Source organism: Pogona vitticeps, chromosome 3 (genome assembly GCF_051106095.1).
Source record: "Pogona vitticeps strain Pit_001003342236 chromosome 3, PviZW2.1, whole genome shotgun sequence".
NCBI lineage: Eukaryota > Metazoa > Chordata > Lepidosauria > Squamata > Agamidae > Pogona > Pogona vitticeps.
The window spans coordinates 239234169-239255086 of NC_135785.1; the positions used below are offsets into that span (position 1 = coordinate 239234169).

The window sequence follows — 20918 nt, forward strand, 5'->3', positions numbered from 1 at the left end:
CATGAATAAAGTTAAGAGTCACTTAAGGACACCAGTTTGAAGAGAAAGGCCAGTTGTCCAGTTAGGCAGAGTGCAGCAGGTGAGTTCAGGTGCTATGAAATGGCTGAGAATCCAGTTTGTTCCTTTTCAATATTTGCATACTTACTGTTTTTAGCTTTAACATTGTCTTTTAACGATGTAAGCTGACTTTTTATACTCATTGTTCTTTGCTTTAGTTTTTTAAATAATGTAAGCCATGGTTATACATACTCATTGTTTTCAGCTTTAAATATTGTCTTTCAATGATGTCAGCTCCCTTGGGTCTTTTTTAAGGAGAAATGTTTTTCAAAAACAAAACCCTATTTTATTTTTAAAATAAAACCGCTACTGAAGGCCTACCCAAATTGTTTTGACCTTCGAGGGAAAATAGCCCAATATATGACTATATTGGGATAGTCTCCCTCGAAGGTCAAAACAATCGGGTTGGCCTTCAGTATTCTGCACTTTGACTTGGAGAGGAACGGTGTCATTCCTCCCCGCTGGAGAGCCACAGAAAACACTAATCTTTCTTTGGTTGCTTAAAAGGCAGGTGAGGAGGGATGACCAGCCTTGTGAAGAGATTCAGATTTCCCTCCCACCAGCAGAGGGAGGAGCGACCGGCGCTCTCAACGCCTCCCGTCCACTTCCCTCCCACCCTTTCCGCGCGGGCGCGCGCGCCTCCATGGTAACCGGCCGCCGCCACTACCGCGCGCGCACGCCGACGGCTGAGGGAGCTGGAGGGCTGCGCCCCCCCTTTTTTTCTCTCCTTGCGCGCCTACGCGCCCACGAACACTCGAAGGACGCGGCCCGGTCCGCTAACAGGCCGAGAGCCATTCTACCCTTTCTCGCATCCCGTCGCAGCAGGGCCGGGTCCTCAGGATGCGAAGCCACAAACCCTTCGAGACGGGAATAACCAGCCGCCGGATTTCATAAAAAATAGGCGTTTGTTCTGCTTCAAGTAAGCTAGTAAAAGGGGACCAGGGAGACAGGGATTCCCTCTTCCCTCTCGCGAAGCATGATGGGAAGGGTAGTTTGATTGGCTCTCGGCTTGTCTGGTTGCCTGAGGAGACGCCTGCTTAAAAGAAACTACAAATCCCAGAGAGGCTTCGGTGTTTGGGTTGGGCAGCAGGTTCGTGTTGTTAATTTTTCCCGTGGGTCTCCCTCTCGCTCTCTTATTCTGACAGGAGGGTCGGTAACGGGGAGGGCCTGCGGGCAAAGGCGGAGAGCATTTATCTTTAGGTGGTGGTTGGGGAAGCGGTTGCTTATATAGGGACCGCGCCTATATAACGGTGCAGAGAGGCTCCTCCCCTTCTCTGATTCAGTGTCTGTCATGAGGCCTTTATCATTTGGAGTGTAAGTTGCCTAGGCAGCGGTTTTAGACGTTTAAGTGACAAAGAGGTAGAAGCGAAGGCTGTAAAATCAACAAAAAGGGGACACTGTGATGTATAATGATTTCTGTGGGACTGAGTTGATGCTGTGGAACAAAGGAGAGTTATCTATTTAAAATATTTTTATCCTGTCTTTCTCCTTAAAAAGGACCCCAAGGTGGTTTATTATCATTAAAAGACAATATTTAATGCTAAAAAACAGTAAATATACACATACTTAAAAAGGTCAAACAAATACCAGTCTGAAAATTGGTAAACACAAGCAATACGGTGAAACCAGATGTGTGTTGCAGCGTCTGTGATTGAGGCTGCAGACTTTTTATCAACATCCTATTTGAAAAAAAAAACTTATGAGGTGAATATTTAAAAATTGTTTTTCTCAGGAATCTTTAAAAATATTTTTATTTAATAAAGTGCTTGGCAGCACACTAACAGACCCATGTTGTGTGTGATTGTATTTGTATCATATTAGCAAAGGTTGGCAGCGTTTTAAGGAACATTGCTTCTGGTCATCATCAAATGCACTGCTTTACAAATGTGGAATGGTTAGTGGTAACTAATGAGACATTTCAAGAATCCTGTGGTTTTTCAGAGATGTTGCGTACATACAGTTATGTGAATTGTCCCTTATATGCATTCTGATGAGTTGTAGGAGGCATGAAACAGCTACTAAAGATGTTATGTTCCTGGAGAAGTCTGATCTGACCATGATGACACCTGTCTTAGTTACATCCCAGTTAGATTAATGTAACACACTTGATATAGGTCTGCTACTGGAAAGTGTTTGTAAACTTCAGCATTTCTAAAATGCTGCAGCCAAATTGCTAACTGGGGCTGGTCACAGAGATAATATTATTGCTGCTGCTAGACAGGGTGGATTTGTTTTTGACAATTAAAATTACAAAAATATTAAATTCAAATTGTGATTTAAATTTTAATGTAAAACAATTTGATTTTAAAAAATCATTGACTTTTATCCACCCTGGTACTAGATATCTTTTCTTTTTAAATAACTGGTATGAATGACACATGATAGCTGTTGATGTATATTCAAATGCAGTAGTTTCCTTGAGTCCTCCAGATGTTGATGTAGCAAGCTTCCAAAATCTGTGACCATGTCATGCTGTGATGTCTGGGATATGAAGTCCAACAATATCTGTGGACCTAAGGCTGCAGACACTTAGTGTAATACAGTGGTGACCATTGTGGTCTTCCAGAATTCATTGCACTGCAACTCCCATCACCCTTAGCTAATATAACCAGTGGCGAGGACCATTGATTATTCACTCTAATAGGTACAATCATTGTGAGTTATGGGTTTTTAAAAAGTCAGAGAATATGCCAGTCTTTCTCTGATTATTTTACTTTTGGAGAATGAGAAACAGTGAGAAAACGAAATGAGAAAATATAAATATGTGGATCACAATTATGTCTGAAAAATGTTTCTAACAATGCATCTGCACTGGTGATATTTTAAAAGAATGAATTTTGATTTGTGTCTTGTTTCTTTGTTAATTGCATTTCTAATCCATCAGTGAGTGCAAGATTATATATGTAGGCATCTTTTCTCTATTTTTATAATAACCAGCAAGGTAGGTCAGGCTTAAAAAGAAGAGTGGTCCAAGGTACCCAATTAATTTTAAGGATTAGTGGGAATTTGAACCTGGATCCAATTTAGCACTCTAACCACTACATCACAGTTTAAAACTGGCACACCTTTAGCCTTAGCCGCTCACTGCAGCTACACATGTTGGACCAACATGACAAATACATACAGTTTTTCAACTAGCAGCACAGCATGAGACTTGGTTTCTTTTGTTATGTTCTCTCTTAGTTCCAAGAGATTCAAGGATTTGCACACTCTCTAGAAGTAGAAGAAAAAAGAAAAAATATTAACAAGGAATGGTGGACATTGTAAGAATATATATTTGAAAAATGAGCATCTTCATGAAGCGTTTTTCTGCCTTCATCTGAATTTGAAATGAGGAAGGTTTTATTAGGACTCATTTTGAGATGCATTCTCTTGACCTCCGGATGTATTGGGTCTGTTTTTTGAGATGACAATATGATAATTTTTTTATCGTAATGATGTCATATATAGTAGTGACACATGTCTTCCTTGTACCAAAAATATTTGGGTGACATCAGCCTTTCTTAGGCTGGGTTCTCAGAAGCATTCTGAAGGCTTTACTGGTTCTCAAGTGCATTAATTTGCTCAGAATGATTCCCTGGAAAGAGGCCAACAACCAGTAATCAGCAATTCAGTACACTAAAACAAAAAAGGACATTGCTAGATGGAAGCTTAGAATATCACCACACACGTCACATTTTGACTATTTTATGATTGTCATTCAGCATAGTGTTGTTTACAAGATCTGGAGTTTACAAAAATAAGATAAGGCCAACTTTTTGTCTAGTGAGCAAGTTTGAGGTCTTTTGAAAGCTAAGATCATCAGGAGAGGCCTTTCTCTTGGTCCCACAATCCTCATGGGTACTTTTGATGAAGATGGCTTTTCTTTGTTGCTGCTGCCACTCCGGATGTCCCTCGCACAGGAGCCTGGGCTGGCACCATTTATGCTGGCCTTATGCAAGCAGCTGAAGACCTTTCTCTTCAGGCGGGCTTTTCCTTAGTGACTGTGTGAATATTTTTTTTAATGGATTGTTGTACTTTGTTGCTTTTAAATGTGTTTTAGTAATGATTTTATTTATAGTTTTTAATTTTTGTTTAATTTTTAAAAAATATTTGTATAATTGCTTTTTTTAAGCTTTTAAATACAGTATTGCCTTTTTAGTGTGTAATCCACCTTGGGTCCTTTTAAAGGAAAAGAAGCAGTAAAAATAATTAAAAATATAAATAAATAAATAAATAAATAAATAAATAAATAAATAAATAAATAAATAAATAAATAAATAAATAAATATCCAAACCTTACCCGTGAGCTATGCTTTTTAAGCAAAACATGTAATCTGTCATATAATAGGTTCATTGGAGAGGAGGAATAACCTACAGCTGACTGTCAAAAGTTTATGTTTTCTTAAGATTAGGTTTCCGGTCCTCACAGCTGTGAATATAGCCTTGAAGGTATGTGGGCAATTCTTGTTGAAGTTCTAGAAGTAAGAGAGATGGCTGGAAATGTTTTTCAGTGCTGACTGTAGATTTAAGTAATAAGGCAATAGTACTGTATATAATGGAAAATAATAAAACAGGTATAGATATGCCTATTGAACAAGTTGTTTAGCTTTGTAAACAATAATGTTATTTCCATTAATTTGAGTTCTGTTGTAGGTTTTCCAAGGAAGATGAATTTGGCTGAGATTTGTGATAATGCTAAAAAAGGAAGAGAATATGCACTTTTGGGAAATTACGACTCCTCAATGGTTTACTACCAGGGTGTCATCCAGCAAATTCAGCGACACTGTCAGTCAATCAGAGATCCAGCACTGAAGGGAAAATGGCAACAGGTATGATAATTTGATGTCGCTAGCAATGGCTGTCTATAGGACAGAAACTTAAAACACGTATTATATTAAATAGGCAATACAGAATTTTATAGTATTAAAAATTATGAGTGGGCCAGATCACATCATTTTTGAAAAGCCTTCAGTTGTCATTCATTAAGTCTTTTTTTGTTTTTAAAAAAGCCTATTCCCCTAAAATCTCTAATACTGGTCAGTTTAACCTTGCCTGGTACAACTATTCCTACAAAGAAAATGAACAAAAATAGATATTTACAAAATTGCAGCACCACATCTTATACAAAATATGAACATTTCGTTCCCTCTTTATACTTCAGTATATAGTTTTGCTTTGCTGCATTTATGCATTGTTCTCCTTTTGACTTTTTTGGGCTATTCGTACTGCCTCCTAAGATGGATCTTGCAGTGTCAATTATAGATGATTGTGCAGTGCTTGGGTCAGTGTTTGTACAAAAATGTTCTTTCTCTAAATGCAGGTAATCCTAGTGATTGTGGCAGAAGCTGTTAGGTAGGAGAAAGGCTACAAAATTGGTAATCATTGAGACCTATGGTGGCATTAAGTGCATAGCCTGAGAAAGTTATAGTTATGACAAATATGTGATGTCTGCAAGTGCTAGATGCATGTGATTCCAGCTGCACATTTGAATTGTGGATATTGTTTGAGCCATGTCTGTGATAATCCATTTCATGGACCATTCTGTCTGTACAACAGTGTACATGTCAATCCTCCTTCTATGAACTATCTTTTGTTCTTTGTTACTCAGCAACTTAATTCTTTCTGCTAATACTCCTGGGAATCAATATTTAGTCCATTGTCTATGCCTCTGGGCTGCAAGGTTGAAAGATCACCAGTTCAAATCCATGCGACAGAGTGAGCTCCCGTCGCTTGTCCCAGCTCCTGCCAACCTAGCAGTTCGAAAGCATGTAAAAATGCGAGTAGATAAATAGGTACCGCCATGGTGGGAAAGGTAATGTCGATTTGTGTCTAGTTGCGCTGGCCACATGACCACGGAAACTGTCTACAGACAAACACTGGCTCTACGGCTTGGAAATGGGGATGAGCACTGCTCCCTAGACTCGGACACAACTGGACAATTTGTCGAGGGGAACCTTTACCTTTACCTTATGTAGGAAGCACTATTATATCTTTTTAAAGTTTACTGGAGCATGACACCATTTAGTCCTTCTGATTTAGTAAGCTTATGATGGCATTCAGTTATCTTTCCCTGGGTAATCCTTTGATTTTGTTGGAGAACGACTTTTAAAAATTATCGAAATGCTCCAGTCTTTGATCACAATAGGAACGAGAACAAGCCATATATTGCATTTACTGTACAGTGCAACACATTTAAAAATTTCTTTATGAAATGTAATGTGCACATACACATTGTGATTATGTGTGAAATCTGAGCCTCCAAGAGCTTTTGGTCTACATTTCAACAGTGGGGGAGAAATGTGAGAAGAAATATGACAGGAAGCAGCAGCAGCAAAGACAACATGAAACTAATGTGACCAAATGAATTTGTCTTTACTTTATATTCAGCTCTGTTGAAAGGTTAAGGAAAACACTTCAACCAGGAAAAAAAAATACTACTTTTACTGCAGAAATTCCCCTGAATACAAAGCTCAATCCATAAAAGCAAGTGATATTTGATTTTATACGTTTAATAGGTTTTAATCCTATTTGGATGTGCACATAAGTTGCAGAACATATTGGATAATTTATGATCTTATTCTATATAAACTTGCATAAATACATGAGAAGTATAAAATAAGTTATCTGGTATATTGTGGCCCTTCAAATGTTGTTGGACTGTAATTGCCATCATTCGCAGGGCTGGCTAAAGCAAATGGGAGTAGCAGCTGAATGACGAATATTTGGAGGTTCTTAAAGTGCCAGCCCTGTTGTAAAGAAAAGCATGGTAATTGATTGTAGAGTTAGAGTTATGCTATCATCACCATCATCTTCTACCCTAGTTGTTAGATATCAGATAGCCTACTTTTTTTGGGATGGGAACTAGAATACCTATGATCCTATGATCCAGCTCTTGTACAAAACAAGAGTGCATTCTAAAACTCTTTTAAGGCATAATTAATTTATATTAAAAGATCTTAAGTGTGCAGTTAAACTTTCATAAAAAGTGCCATCATGGATCAGAAGAAGACCTGTCCAATTCAATCTGTTATACAGTATATAGGAATCTTAGGAACCTCTAGGTTGTAGGTGGTGCAAGAAAAATTAATCAACAACTAATACATGGACTGCAGTCTGACCTTCCCCCATCTGCTTTAAATTATGTGATGTTACGCCTTCTCTAATTTGTTGCTCTTAATTCTTTTATATATGAGCTACATAATGGGCTGAGGAATGATTTAGGATAAAGAAATTTGTTTATTTTCAAGGTTCGGCAAGAATTATTGGAAGAATATGAGCAAGTGAAGAGCATTGTCAACACTTTAGAGAGTTTTAAAATAGACAAACCTACAGATATTCCTGTGTCATATCAAGATGAACATTTTAGGGATCCAGCTGTCTGGCCGCCACCTGTTCCAGCTGAGCACAGGTAATAAGGCTTAAAACAAGATTATATATTCAAATACTGTAGTCTAATAGCCATTTGTATTTCTTCTTTGTTGTGTGGCTGTGGCTTTGATATTGCTTATGTCTGGCTCAATTCAGGGATTGCATTAAACAGTGGTGGACTGTATAAGCCATGGTTCAGAACCCAAACAATTATTTGAGCTTGCAGATGCACAAAACTGGTTTACATCTGTTTTGAGCGCTTTTGTTTTTCATTTCTCACCAATGGTTTATTCTTGTTGTTTTGTGATGCATATGGCTCTGGAGGTAAAGCTGCAACTGTAATGCAAAGATATTCTGGCAAACTGTCACTTATGCCTATTGCAGGTTTGAAATCTGCTTCAAACCAAAATTTCTGATTCTGGTTTGCTGGCGTATCAAAAACTTATCAAAGTTTTCTTACTTTGGATATTACTCAAGCCATAGCTAAGGTATCTGAATTATAATTTGATGTGATCTCTGACGTTAGCCTTTGATTACTGATTTCTCTCTCGCGTCAGCTGTGGTTTCCTAGTTGTTCTACTATCTGTTTTTTAAAATCTACCATATACTCCTGTTTCAATGCTTTTCTCATATCCTCTGGTTTTCCTGTTACTTAGATATAATAAGCTGATTTCTGAAAATTTGGATCTGTTCTATTGGGATTTTTTTTAAAAAAAAACTGTTCATTTTGAGTATCTGCCTAATATTGGAAGGGACTGCTATTGCAGGTTAGTATAGCAGGGAGTGGGCAATCTTTGAAATATTATAATGTTAATAAGGAATAACATTTTCCCATAGAAACCTACTCAGACTTAAGTATAATGAGAAAAATATTAATTTTGGTTCATAAAATTGTTTAACCATTTCCCCCAACCCACTGAAACTTAAATTAAATTAAATTTAAACTGGCTATTTAAATAACAAAGGCTTGAAAAGGCTGCTTAAATAATAAAGGAAGAGAAACCTAGGGAAGAAACATTCTTCTTTCAATAAGCATTGGCAACACTTATATCCAGTACTGTTTTAATAGAATTAAACAGCCAAATCTCAGAAAGAAATTGCAACACTGACTTTTTTTTAACTAAAAGAAATTCTGAAGATTTCTGGGTGGTGAAGAACAGAAGAGATTATGAAGCGCTCCAGAAGGACCTCTCCAGACTGGGAGAATGGGTGGCAAAATGACAAATGCATTTGAATATAAGAAAATGTAAAGTAATACACATTGGGGCAAAATTTAAAAACTTTATTTATCAGCTGATGGGTTCTGAGCTGTCCATTATGGATCAGGACAGAGATCTTGGTATGCTGGTGGATAGCTTGATGAAAGTATCAACCCAGTGTGGGGCAGCAGTAAACAAGGCTAATTCCATGCTAGGTATCATTAAAAAGGTGATTGTAACATTACAATGCCATTGCACAAAATTCTGGTAAGGCCATACCTGGAGTATTGCGTACAGTTCTGGTGCTGCACCTCAAAAAAGACATAGTGGAACTGGAAAAGGTGCAGAAGAGAGCAACTGAAATGATTATTAGGCTTTGTCACCTCCCTTATGAGGAAAGACTACAGTGTTTGCAGCTCTTTAGTCTAGAGAGTCCTGTATGGAGAATCAGTGCAGGGAAAGCGCCACAGAGGGAGACCACAGCTGTGATACAAGGATATCTGCAAGCGGGATCTGAAGGCCTTAGGAATGGACCTCAACAGATGGGAAACTTTGACATCTGAGTGTTCTGCCTGGAGGCAGGCAGGGTATCATGGCCTCTTCCAATTTGAAGAGACACTTGTTCAGCAGGCCGAGGCAAAGAGGCAGTCCCAAAACCAGCAAAATCAGGGAGGTGGACAGGGGTCAGATTGTATTTGTCTTCAGTGTGTAAGGGATTGTCACTCTTGTATTGGTCTTCTCAGCCACACTAGATGCTGCTCCAAGACCTCTGTTCAGAGCACGTTACCATGGTCTCTCGAGACTGAAGGATGCCTACACAGTCTAGAGAAAAGGTGCCTGAGGGGGACATGACATATAAAATTATGCAGGGGATGGATAAAGTGGATAGAAGGAAGCTCTTTCCCCTCTCACAGAATACGAGAACCAGGGGACATCCACTCAAATGGAGTGTTAGGAGAGTGAGAGCAGACAAAAGAAAATATTTCTTTTACCCAATGTGTTGTTAGTCTCTGGAACTCCTTGCCACTGGAAGTGGTGGTGGCATCTCGCCTAGATGCCTTTAAAAAGGGACTGGACAGATTTCTGGAGGAAACATCCATTGCAGATGGCAGATAAAGGGAAGTGGGATCAGGAGACAGGTATCTAGTTGGCTTGTGTGCTCCCAGAGGCATCTAGTGGGGCCACTGTGAGATACAGGAAGATGGTCTAGATGGGCCCTTGGCCTGATCCAGCAGGGCTCTTCTTAGATTACGTTCTTAAGTTCTAAGATCACTGGGGATCCCCAACAGCTTTTGAGAGGCCTATGTAACCCCTGGACTGTTCACCCCACTTCAGTCTACCACAGGGAACAGTTTGATTTTCAAGATGTTTTAGACTATACTGTAATCCTTATGACAAATCTCTTACCACCAGCCTTGCAGCTTGGGTTGATGGGAATTCTGTCTTTCATCTGGAAGGCCAAAGATCTATCTTCCTTTAATCTCTTATTCAAATGTGGCCATTCACCCATGGGTTCCTCTCATATTAACCTGTGCATTCTGAATGCAGTATTTTCCCATTGAGTTAGATGTCAAGCAGGGCAGTATTCTGTTTTGTTTCTCAGATCCTACAAGTGTGTGTTTGTCACTTGACAGAGCTCCACCTCAGATAAAACGACCAAATCGAGAAGTGAAACCTTTGAGGAGAGAATCACCTGGGCTGCAGCGCGGACCTGTGGGCAGAGCTCAACCAATATCAAAAAATGAAAAACCAGCCAGCAGCCGAGAGAGGGACTCCAAAGCAAAAGGAAAAGATGAAAAGGTAAAAAACCAAAATCCAATCTGCGTTAAGCATACTGAAGCCTGGTAATATCAGTGATCTTCAGCAATTAGGGCTAGGATACAGATGGAAGGAAGGTGTCATATGTGAAAAAAAGAGCTCTTTTATTTTCATCTCTGCCATTTCTAAACTAATTCTTTTTAATGTTGCTTTGGTTTTGTTTATAGGTTTTTTGGACTTGACTTTTGTTTCACTTGTATAAAAATATGAATAGTGAACCCTTTAGTCTGATTTGTGCTAATATACCTAAACTATACATATACCACTCTACAGCCAGTAGAGGAAAACAATTTCAAAGCTGCCATTTTCATGTTAGCTCAGCTAATGCCTGAACCCCATCCCTGCAAGGAATCCTATAAAATTTCATTGTCCTCCTGGGGGGGGGGGGGGATCAGAAGCTTGTGTTTGTTGTAGCTGGCATCCCAGTAAAGGATAGATTCCAGAATGAAAGCAGACAATCACAAACAATCAAATCAAAATGCATATGTCAAAGTATAGGTTTTTTCATTGTTGCAATAATTTCAGGCAATATCAACTTGTCTAATTCTACAAGCTTTTTAAAAATCTACATTGCTTCTATGTTCCATATGCATTAAATTACTTCAGAAAATAACAAGTCAAAATATAATGAAGACAGCCTTATAGTTTTGAGAAAAACTGTAGGCACAAATATACTATATATACTCGAATATAAGCCTAGTTTTTCAGCACATTTTTTTTTTGCTGAAAAAGCACCCCCTTGGCTTATGCTCGAGTCAGTGTCAAAAATTACATGTTCTCCCCTGAAGTGTGGGTGTTCTCCGGACTCCCCTGCTCATCTATGGACACCTGCAGCCTCTGTGGGTGGTCCGATGACCCGGGTTAAGTACACTGCATTTCCGCTTCCAGGACACTCCCATCCTCCTCCTCCTGCATATTCTGTGTACCCACCTTCCTCCTCCATCCTCTGTCTCCCTCAATCTTGTTACGAAGCAGTAGAGCAGTAGATAAGCGCAGCATCTGGTATGAGTCCTCCTTCTGTAGGCAGTGAAGTGTGTCTCGCAGCTCAGAAGGGCAGTGTCTTCAAAAACATTTAACTTACTGATGCCTCTATTAATGTAATTTTATTGGTATCTATTTTTATTTTTGAAATTTACCAGTAGCTGTCGCATTTTCCACCCTTGGCTTATACTCGAATCAATAAGTTTTCCCAGTTTTTTTGTGGTGAAATTGGGTGCCTCGGCTTATATTAGGGTTGGCTTATACTCAAGTATATAGGGTACTTCTCCCTTGAATTGCATGAGTCTGAACAGCATGATTTTGGTTCTACATGGATTTTTTAAATGGAATAAATATTCAGTAAATAAATATTCGAGAAATACTATGACCCTGGACACCCAGAACCCCATGGATTCAACAATGAATGCTTCAAAGTGGTCTACTTGCCTCCAGCACAACATCTGTAATTCAGCCTCTCGATCAGGGGGCAATAAGGACCTTTAAGGCTCATTACACACAGTAGTGTATGGAAAAGATTGTCAACACTATGGAATAGAACCCCAATAGATTGTGTTTGTGTGTGTGTGTGTGTTTATATAAGAGAGGGAAACAATCAACTGTTTATGCTTTGTAGTGACGTTTCTGGGGACATAGGATTTGTACAAAGATTTTGAACTACATGGGGGTCTAGTGTTCCTAATCCCCATACTGTTGAAGGGGGAAGTGTATTTGAAAATACATCCTTACAACGTATGAAAAGTTACAGGTGTGCTTGCCATATAAAAGACCTTCAACTATGAGAAGCTGCAGACATTCAAATACAAAACTATTAGTTATATATAGAATAAAAATCATGTTTGAATCCAAAAATAAAAGAGCTTAATATCCTAAAAAGGCACATTAAAACAACAAAGAATATTTCTCCAAATCACATAATTTAAAAATATAAGGCATTATAACTTTAATTAACCTTACTTAAAAAGCATGGAAAAATGTTTAAGTTTTTAAAAAATAAATATATGTAAGAAAAAAAGCATTACTTAACCTCTAAGTATGTTAAGAATACAGGTCTAGGAAATTTTACAGTGAGGGGATGGGATGACATTGGTTCAAGAAAGATGGGATGACATTGGTTCAAGAAAGAGAAAAGCAAGCAGGAAAATTCAAAATCTTATAATCTTACAAAATAATATAAAATAATGTACAGTGGTGCCTCGCTAGACAGTTACCCCACATGACAGTTTTTTCGCTAGACATTGACTTTTTGCAATCGCTATAGCGATTCCCAAAACAGTGATTCCTATGGGGAATTTTGCTGGACAATGTTTGGTCCCTGCTTCGCAAACCGATTTTTGCTAGAAGATGATTTTGACAGCTCCCTCCGCGCTCGCAAAACAGGTGTTTTCGGGACCTAAGCTTCGCAAGACAGCAATTTAAAGAGCTGATCGGTGGTTCGCAAAGCAGCTTTCCTATGGCCGATCTTTGCTAGACAATGACGATTCTTCCCCATTGGAACACATTAAAAAGTTTTCAATGCATTCCAATGGGGGAATGCTTTTCTCTAGACAATTATTTCACTAAACAGCGATTTCAGTGGAATGGATTATTATCGTTTAGTGAGGCACCACTGTACTATAGAGCAAGACAGCAGGATAGATAGTATAAACTAATGTTGGAACTGCTTTTGTACTGATAAACTGAGACTTATTAAGCTGAGTCCTCACTTTATCTATATGATAAAAAATAATTAGATTCAGCCAAATCAATTCTGATTCTCAGGTTTTTGTAGATATAAAGATGTTTACTTGTCCTTCTGGTCATATTGCAGGACCATGCAAGTTATCCAGGGCTGAATAGGTAGGAGGGCACATGCTCTAGGCCAGTGATGGCGAACCTATGACATGTGTGCCATAAGTGGCACACAAAGCCCTTTCTTCTGGCATGCGATGAGTTAGTGGCCCTCTCACCTGCCCTTGTGGATAGAAACCTTTTGAAGTGGCTGCAGACAGGATTCCCCCTTTCTCTTCCTGTTCTGTGTCCGTTGCCATGATTCCTCCCCCTTTCTCTTCCTGTTCTGTGTCCATTGGCATGATTCCTCCCCCTTTCTCTTCCTGTTCTGCGTCCGTCGCCATGATTCCCCCTGCAACTGCCGGTTCCGGTTCCGGTGTTCTGGGTGGAGCAACAAGCACTGGTTTCTCTCCGCCCCCCACTCATTTTGGGCACGCGAGCCCAAAAAGGTTTGCTGTCACTGCTCTAGGCCATCCCTGCCTTTAGGAGGCACAGAGGAGATTTGAAGTCATGATCTTAGGTGTACCAGCCTGCTGAGCTACATATAGACTTTGACTTTTATCTACAGGTTATGAGAAATAGCTTTGGAATTATGTGCATGGGATTGTTTTTTCAGACAAGTTTCAAGTCTTATTTTTCTTTATTGTTTGGCTGGTTGTTTTCCTTTTGTTACTTTTTTCCACTGGTGTTTTTTTTGACAGCATGATTGGTATTTGAAGTATGGAGATCCATTTGCTAAATAGAGTATTTGCTAAATAGTTTAGAAACAAGAAGGAAAGAATTTTGCACAACTAATTCCATTGCTATGTAGTAGTGGATAGTGTCAGAGTTTTAAAAGTACATTAAGGCCTGAGTTCAAATCTATGTTGCTGTTATTCACAGGGGTCTTGATTAGAATGAGGAGAACATGGCCCAATGAAAATACTTCTTAAAAATACTTCTCTAAAAACAGTGTTTGCTTTGTGCTTGGTGAGAAATAAGGGAGAGAGTGGAGGACCCATAGCCATATATACCCATTATCTTCCTGGTCACCACATCATCCCACAATCACGCTTATGGCAAAAGTCTGACACCACTTTTGTTACAGATTCTCTTGAGGCTAAGCCTGTCTTGTGGGATCAGCTTGAGTTGTTGTGGCCTGATGACAAGGACTAGGTTCTCATAGTATTGCATCTATGTGCCCTCTTGATTCTTTTCCCTTGTGAATAATAAAAGGTAGCTGAAGCATTGCAACTGATGAGTTCAGGGTGTGATTAACACTTATTTTATGCTTGTAAGTGCCTACTGCTTTGAAAGAGGTAGTGGTGCAGTTTCTGCTATACATCCTGTATTCTCTGATTTATAACAGTTTTCTCATTAATACCCCCAACCCCTTTAAGGAAGATTGCAGAGAGGCAGGCACTCTTCAGTAAGACCAGTTACCCAACTCATTTCATTATTTGTTTAGCCCTGGCGTTCGAATGGAATCAAGCTTGGTCTCCCTGGTAGATGACCATTATTAGAAGGGATGGCTGGGTAAATGCTTAGATTGTTTTGGTCAATGTCTACTTATAGCACTGGCTTTAGCCACTGAAGCCTTGTAAAGCACAGATCAGCAGTCTGTGTGCTACATTTTCGATTGGCTGAAGTTTCCAAACACTCTTCAAATATACGTTTCACTAATCAAAGTGGGATTAGGCATAGGTTGTTATAGAAAAATGTAGTATCTCGAGGGACAGGCACTGGTGGTGCACTAGTTTTAGCCTTGTGCTATTGTGCAAAAGCTGAAACAAATTTGTGACTAGGATATTTAAGAGACCCTTGCTTCTAATGTTCTTGCCTGATCTTGTTAGTCTTTAATGGTGACCCTTGTAATGGTGCCAGTGTGTTCCTTTGATTGTTTGGTGGCCACACAGAAAAGGACCTATAGCATACATGTCTCTGCCCTTTGGAATACACTGCCCCAGGAACTCTGCCAATTACTGAGATCTTTAACTAAAAACTTTTTACTTCACTTAGTCTTTCCCAATATTACTGATCAGGTACACTGCTGGTAATTCTTTTAATTTGAATAGTTTGGTCAGTAGGTGGCAGAAAAGAAATGCTTATACTTAACATTTCAAACTAGAGAAAGGGTTTTGTGAACATTCAGGTTTTGGCAGCTACATGAACGTGATTATGGGTAGTTGACATTGTATTCACTCATTCCCTTGAGATGCTGTAGGGCACTGCCGATAAATGGGCTTGCAAGTAGGACCTGGAAGTCCGGAGAACAGTTTGAACCATCTTTCTTCTTCATTTTTTCCTCCTTTTTCCTTGTTTCCCTTTGATGTTTCAGCATCCTTTTGTTAACAGTTTCCTGATTTGAATGAGGTTGTAAGTATGTCCTTTTTTTGGTAAAAGAAAAAGTCGATGAGAAATGTATAAATACTGTAATTCTTTTATTTGTCCTTTTTTTAAAAAAAAATGCGCTTAAAAAGATCCTGGAAAGCCATATGCTGCTTCCAGAAGGGATTGGGATGAAATATCACCATTAGTTCCTCACTTCTTACTCTCTAATTTTCCTAACTTGTTTGTCTTGCTTAACTACCCCTCCCAGGCTTTATCTAGTCTTTTTTCCCTTCACAGCTTCTCCCAGTAACTATGGATGCTTATTTTGTTTGATCAGAGTATATAAAAAAATAACTACTTTCCAATTCTTCCTGGTAGGACTAAAACAAACCAGTGTTTGTGGTCATTTCTGGTCCTAATAGAACAATATAGTATTGCTGTTGCTGTGTGCACTTGAACATACTTGGTTACTAGGAAGAATGTGTAAGAAGATAGTAATCTAGGTTGAATTTTAAATAAAATGAAAAGATTCTTATGTCCCATAGGATCAGCTGTGGTCAGAAGCTGTACATATCCAGCATATTGTAGGTATAGGAATACATCTAGTCAATAGGGTTTCTTAAGAAATGTCTTACAGTGTCCACAGAATATTTTATATTTGTTTCCTAACATTGCTTTGGAAAGCTCAGAGTAGTTTATGCAAAGCTGTTGGTTCTCTCCTCCTATCTCATTATTTATGTGGTTTTTAAAATTCATGTTTCACAGAAAAACTGTTTCTAGTTTATCAAGAAGTTTTTGTTCCCTCGAGAGGTATTTGCTTAAGGTCTAAAACTCCTCCTCCCCCAAGCTCAACCAATTTTAATATAATATAGGAATGTACATTTACTATTAATATTGTAAGCACCAGGGGGCATCTCTTATGAAACTTTCTGGCCATGTAGCTTTGAAATTGTTGTAGAATACACATAGATTAAACATTAAAAGTATTTGCCTACTTCATCCTATATACCTCTTTTGAAAACAAATAGAAAGTAGCTCTAGGTGGTTCACAGCTTTGTCATCTCCTGAAAATTCTCCTCCTTTCTTCTCCCTTGAGAATGACATCTGCATAATATTCTTCAATCTCTAGCACCATTGTAAATTTCAGAGCTTTTCACACTGCTTTTCTGTTTTCAGGCACCTTTAAGTATTTCCCTTTGAATATATGCTGTCAATTACCATAATTCATATTTTCATTTAAAACAAAGCATGTAGACAAGAGAAATTCTAAGAGCATAATTCCGTTGTGGTGTTTGTCAGTTTCTGACCCCAATTTCCCAATTTTCCCCAATTTTTTTGATGTAATCTTTTCCCCATATCTTCCTCCCTGATGTATTATTGCATAGACACTTCGTATACACATGCATTTCATACTTTCCTTATGCTTTTTTAGTCCTTTGAAATTATGTCTTGAACTATGTTGACAAAGAGGTCCAGATAACAGTTGAAGAGAAAGATAAAAGAAACAGCTATGGAACTGTTTTATATTTGACTTTATTTGTTTGCTCATTTTTTGGTTGGTTTCCTTCCAACACCTTGATCTAGGGAAAGAAGATCCCCCAGGATGGTGCTGGTGATGGTGAAATTCAGAAATTTGATGGAGCAGGATATGACAAAGATCTGGTTGAAGCTCTTGAAAGAGACATTGTGTCAAGGAATCTAAGTACTCATTGGTATAGTGCTTTCTTCTTAAAAGAGGAAATGTTATCTTCCATGGTGCATATTTTGTAATCCTTCACATTGAGGCAATTTGTTGCTTGTTACATGTCATTAAGTTGCTTCCATCTTATGATGACTCTATGAATTAATGACCTCAATGCTTCCTATGGTTAATAGCAGATCTTACAATTAAAGACCAGAGAGAATTCATACTTAATTCAGTCTGCCACCCACTAATGGTTCTATAGTCATAAAGAAAACTAATAATGAGAAAAACAAAAACAAAAAAAGAAAATTCTGGCAACATAAAGATTTTGTGGACTAGAGTCTAAGTGCACTCTACTACAAACACATTTACCTTTCTGGAATTTACATTGAGAGTATATTTTCTTCACTATAGATAGCGACAACCATTTCCCATACATCGGCAATACTATGAGCACCATAGATACGATAAAAGCATATTCCTATCCAAAAAATACAAGTGACTTTGTATCAGTCTATGAGACTGTAGTTGCATGAAACTATGAAAATTTTTACATTTATGATACTGATGCAGATTGAAGATGGAGGCTTGCATTAAATCTGTTTTGTGAAAATATAATTTCACAAAATCCCATCCATGTGGCAGTGACTTCGTGTAGCAACTGTGAAAATTCCCCTTCTCTTGCATGTTTCCATTATGTGGAGGATCTGCAGCACTGATGTGAATGTTCCTCATTTAGTAGAGAAAATCCTCATGCAGAGTGGGTGCTGTATGTCAGTGGTCCCCAACCTTGGGCTTCCAGATGTTCTTGGACTTCAACTCCCAGAAATCCTGGCCAGCAGAGGTGGTGGTGAAAGCTTCTGGAAGTTGTAGTCCAAGAACATCTGGAGGCCCAAGGTTGGGGACCACCGCTGTATGTGACAGCCATCCACCATATGAAAGTATTTTCAAAAACTGTTATGTGATGATGTAAGAACTACCTTAGAATTATATTCGCAAAGGCTTTCACGGCCGGGATCTAATGGTTGTTGTGGGTTTTTCGGGCTCTTTGGCCATGTTCTGAAGGTTGTTCTTCCTGACGTTTCGCCAGTCTCTGTGGCCGGCATCTTCAGAGGACAGCACTCTGTGCTCTCAGAGTGCTGTCCTCTGAAGATGCCGGCCACAGAGACTAGCGAAACGTCAGGAAGAACAACCTTCAGAACACAGCCAAAGAGCCCGAAAAACCCACAACAACTACCTTAGAAGTCATGAAATGACATGGATATAGTTCTTTCTTATTTTGAGGTTACTTTGGAGGCTAGGAAGACATGTTTGTATAGCCCAGTAGTGCCCAATCTTGGGTCCCCAGATAATCTTGGATTACAAGTCCCAGAAATCCTGGGCAGCACAGCTAGTGGTGAAGGCTTCTGGGAGTTTTAGTCCAAGAACATTTGGAGACCCATGGTTGGAAAATACTGGTATCTGATCTGGATTCAAACAACTATCTAATCCATTTTAAGAGGCAAGAACCTGAAAAGCCCTTGCTAAGTGTGCTATATCAGGGGTTCCCCAATCCCTTGTCCATGGTCCGGTAGCAGGCCATGGCAGGACTGGGCCACGGAGACAGATCTCCACTCCTTTGCACGCACACCCACCCACAGATGCTCCTCCACATACACACATGGATGCCCGCACGCCCCGCCCACGCATGCATGAACACATGCAGCCCCCCCGCCCACATACTAAACTGGTCCACAGTGTGAAAAGGGTTGGGGACCATTGTGCTATATCATGAGAGAAGAAAAAGTTTAAAAAAGGCTCTGTAGTCATTAATAGAAATGCAAGAACAGGTGATGCCTTTATTAAACCCATAAAAATCGAGCAGTTATCTTTTGATAGTATTCCATGTTCCTCAGGCTGTGCACCAAGATTTTATTGTTCAGAAAAGACAAAAGATATGATTGTATTAGGTCTGCTTCTTAAGGTGATTTCAAATGTTGGCTGCAAACAACTTTTGGAGAGAGTGGTTTCAAACTGCATCCCAGGTAGCATTTGGCTGGAATTTTCCAGCCAGCATGTTAACTCATCTTAAGAAGTAGAACTGGCACAATCATCTGCCATGAATTTTTGGAACTCTTACATATATTTTATGTGACCTTCCACAAAATTGTGGTGCACAGCTTAAAGATGGATTACATCAAATGTTAGGTGTTCAGATTTTTTTAATGATCTAATAAAAGATTTTTTAATGATCTAACAAAGTATCACCTCCTTTTACATTTATGCTGAGTAATGGATTGTACCGAGAAAATTTTTTGTGCCCTATAGGTCCATTTAGGATCTTACCTGCTAAATTTTGATCACATAGTAAGGGTAGATAGAAGGGAGATCAGCATCTTCTGGTAGGTATCGGGATGATTTGCAGCAGATAAGCAAAGATATGTGACTCCAAATTATTTTTTAAACTTAGCACCCCCCACTCCTATTATATTGTTTAAAATAGAAAGGTTTAGGATAATGAATGGCGGATTTTTGTGTAGAAGCATTATGAGCCCCATTTAGTTGATCAGAACAAATTCCTTGGTGCAAAACTCTTTAATTCTAAATCTTTACAAGGCTGTTGTTGCTGATAATCAAAAGTGATTGCCCAAGCCTGATATCTGCCCATTCTTGCTTTAGGGTATTTTAGTTGTCCAGGGGTTCAGTATTAAAGTAAGCAGCAGTGCATGAGGAGACTTTAAAGTGCCTTGATGTTATATTCAGGAAATATATTCTTCACTTGAACACCTTTGTGATGGGATGAATTGAAAATCATATTCCTCCATGTCTTGCATATGGTAGATAATTTTTCAGAATATTGGTTTATTAATATATGTGTACTTCATGAAACCATGCTATCACTTATATTACATAAGTAAAATGAAATATTTTATCTTTTTTAAAAAGCAGGATTTTTAACGGTCTAAATCTTATTTGCTGTTACACAGGGATGATATAGCAGATTTGGAAGAAGCCAAAAAGTTATTAAGAGAAGCAGTTGTTCTTCCAATGTGGATGCCGGATTTTTTCAAAGGGATCAGGCGACCTTGGAAGGTGAGAAGTTCCTATTCTAGCCCGTATTCATTTATGTGCTGTTAACAGACATAAATGTGTATACATGCCTTGCACAGCAGTGTGCAGTTAGATGTCTCATTATGTAACAAACTGGCCAAATGCAGAGATGAATCTTAAATTTGATCGACAGTAATAAAAAGGTCCTGTTCAGTTGGTAGGTCTGCTCTCTTGGGACTAACAACTGGATTTGGCTATACAAGGCATTGTTATTGTTATGTGCCGTCAAATCGCCTCTGACTCATGGTGATTCTATGAATAGCTATCTCAAAAATGCCTTGTCCTCAACTGCCCTACTCAGCTCTTGTCGGCATTCTTTCCAGAGAAATCTTTCTTTGTTGCCATTTCTCCAGCAAAGTCTCCTCTTGTGGAGCTGCTGCAGATCGTGAATGCTTGGCAAATTCTTGTTTACCATGTTTCAAAAGATAAAGTACCATTAAGCTTTTTTGGATTCATTTTCAACCATCTTTGTAGACAACATTGCTCACATTCAGTGTTATTTGGGAACCACAAATTTCCCAACACAGTTTAGTTGCCAGGATTGTTTTGAGGTTGAGTTTTGTTTTACTTTTAACTTGGACCAGATTCAGTCTCTAATTCCTGCAGAAATGAAGGATATCGTTGGTGTTATAAAGGCAGCCATC

At 38.8% G+C, this 20918-nt stretch overlaps 1 protein-coding gene across 4 annotated transcripts in view; it reads left to right on the forward strand.

Moving 5' to 3' along the window:
- Nucleotides 1-727: 727 nt before the first annotated feature.
- KATNAL1 (katanin catalytic subunit A1 like 1) overlaps nucleotides 728-20918 on the forward strand; it is a 36238-nt gene continuing 16047 nt past the window's right edge. Inside the window, exons 1-6 of one of the 4 annotated variants that reach the window (XM_020788573.3) lie at nucleotides 728-976; nucleotides 4693-4868; nucleotides 7287-7447; nucleotides 10241-10406; nucleotides 17085-17212; nucleotides 20151-20256. In XM_020788573.3, the coding sequence (XP_020644232.3) occupies nucleotides 4707-4868; nucleotides 7287-7447; nucleotides 10241-10406; nucleotides 17085-17212; nucleotides 20151-20256 (723 nt within the window). In that variant the 5' untranslated portion in view covers nucleotides 728-976; nucleotides 4693-4706. Of the gene's footprint in view, nucleotides 1148-1353; nucleotides 1372-4681; nucleotides 4869-7286; nucleotides 7448-10240; nucleotides 10407-17084; nucleotides 17213-20150; nucleotides 20257-20918 lie in introns of those variants that run through there. The other 3 variants (XM_020788574.3, XM_078390000.1, XM_020788576.3) reach the window with 3 other exon arrangements.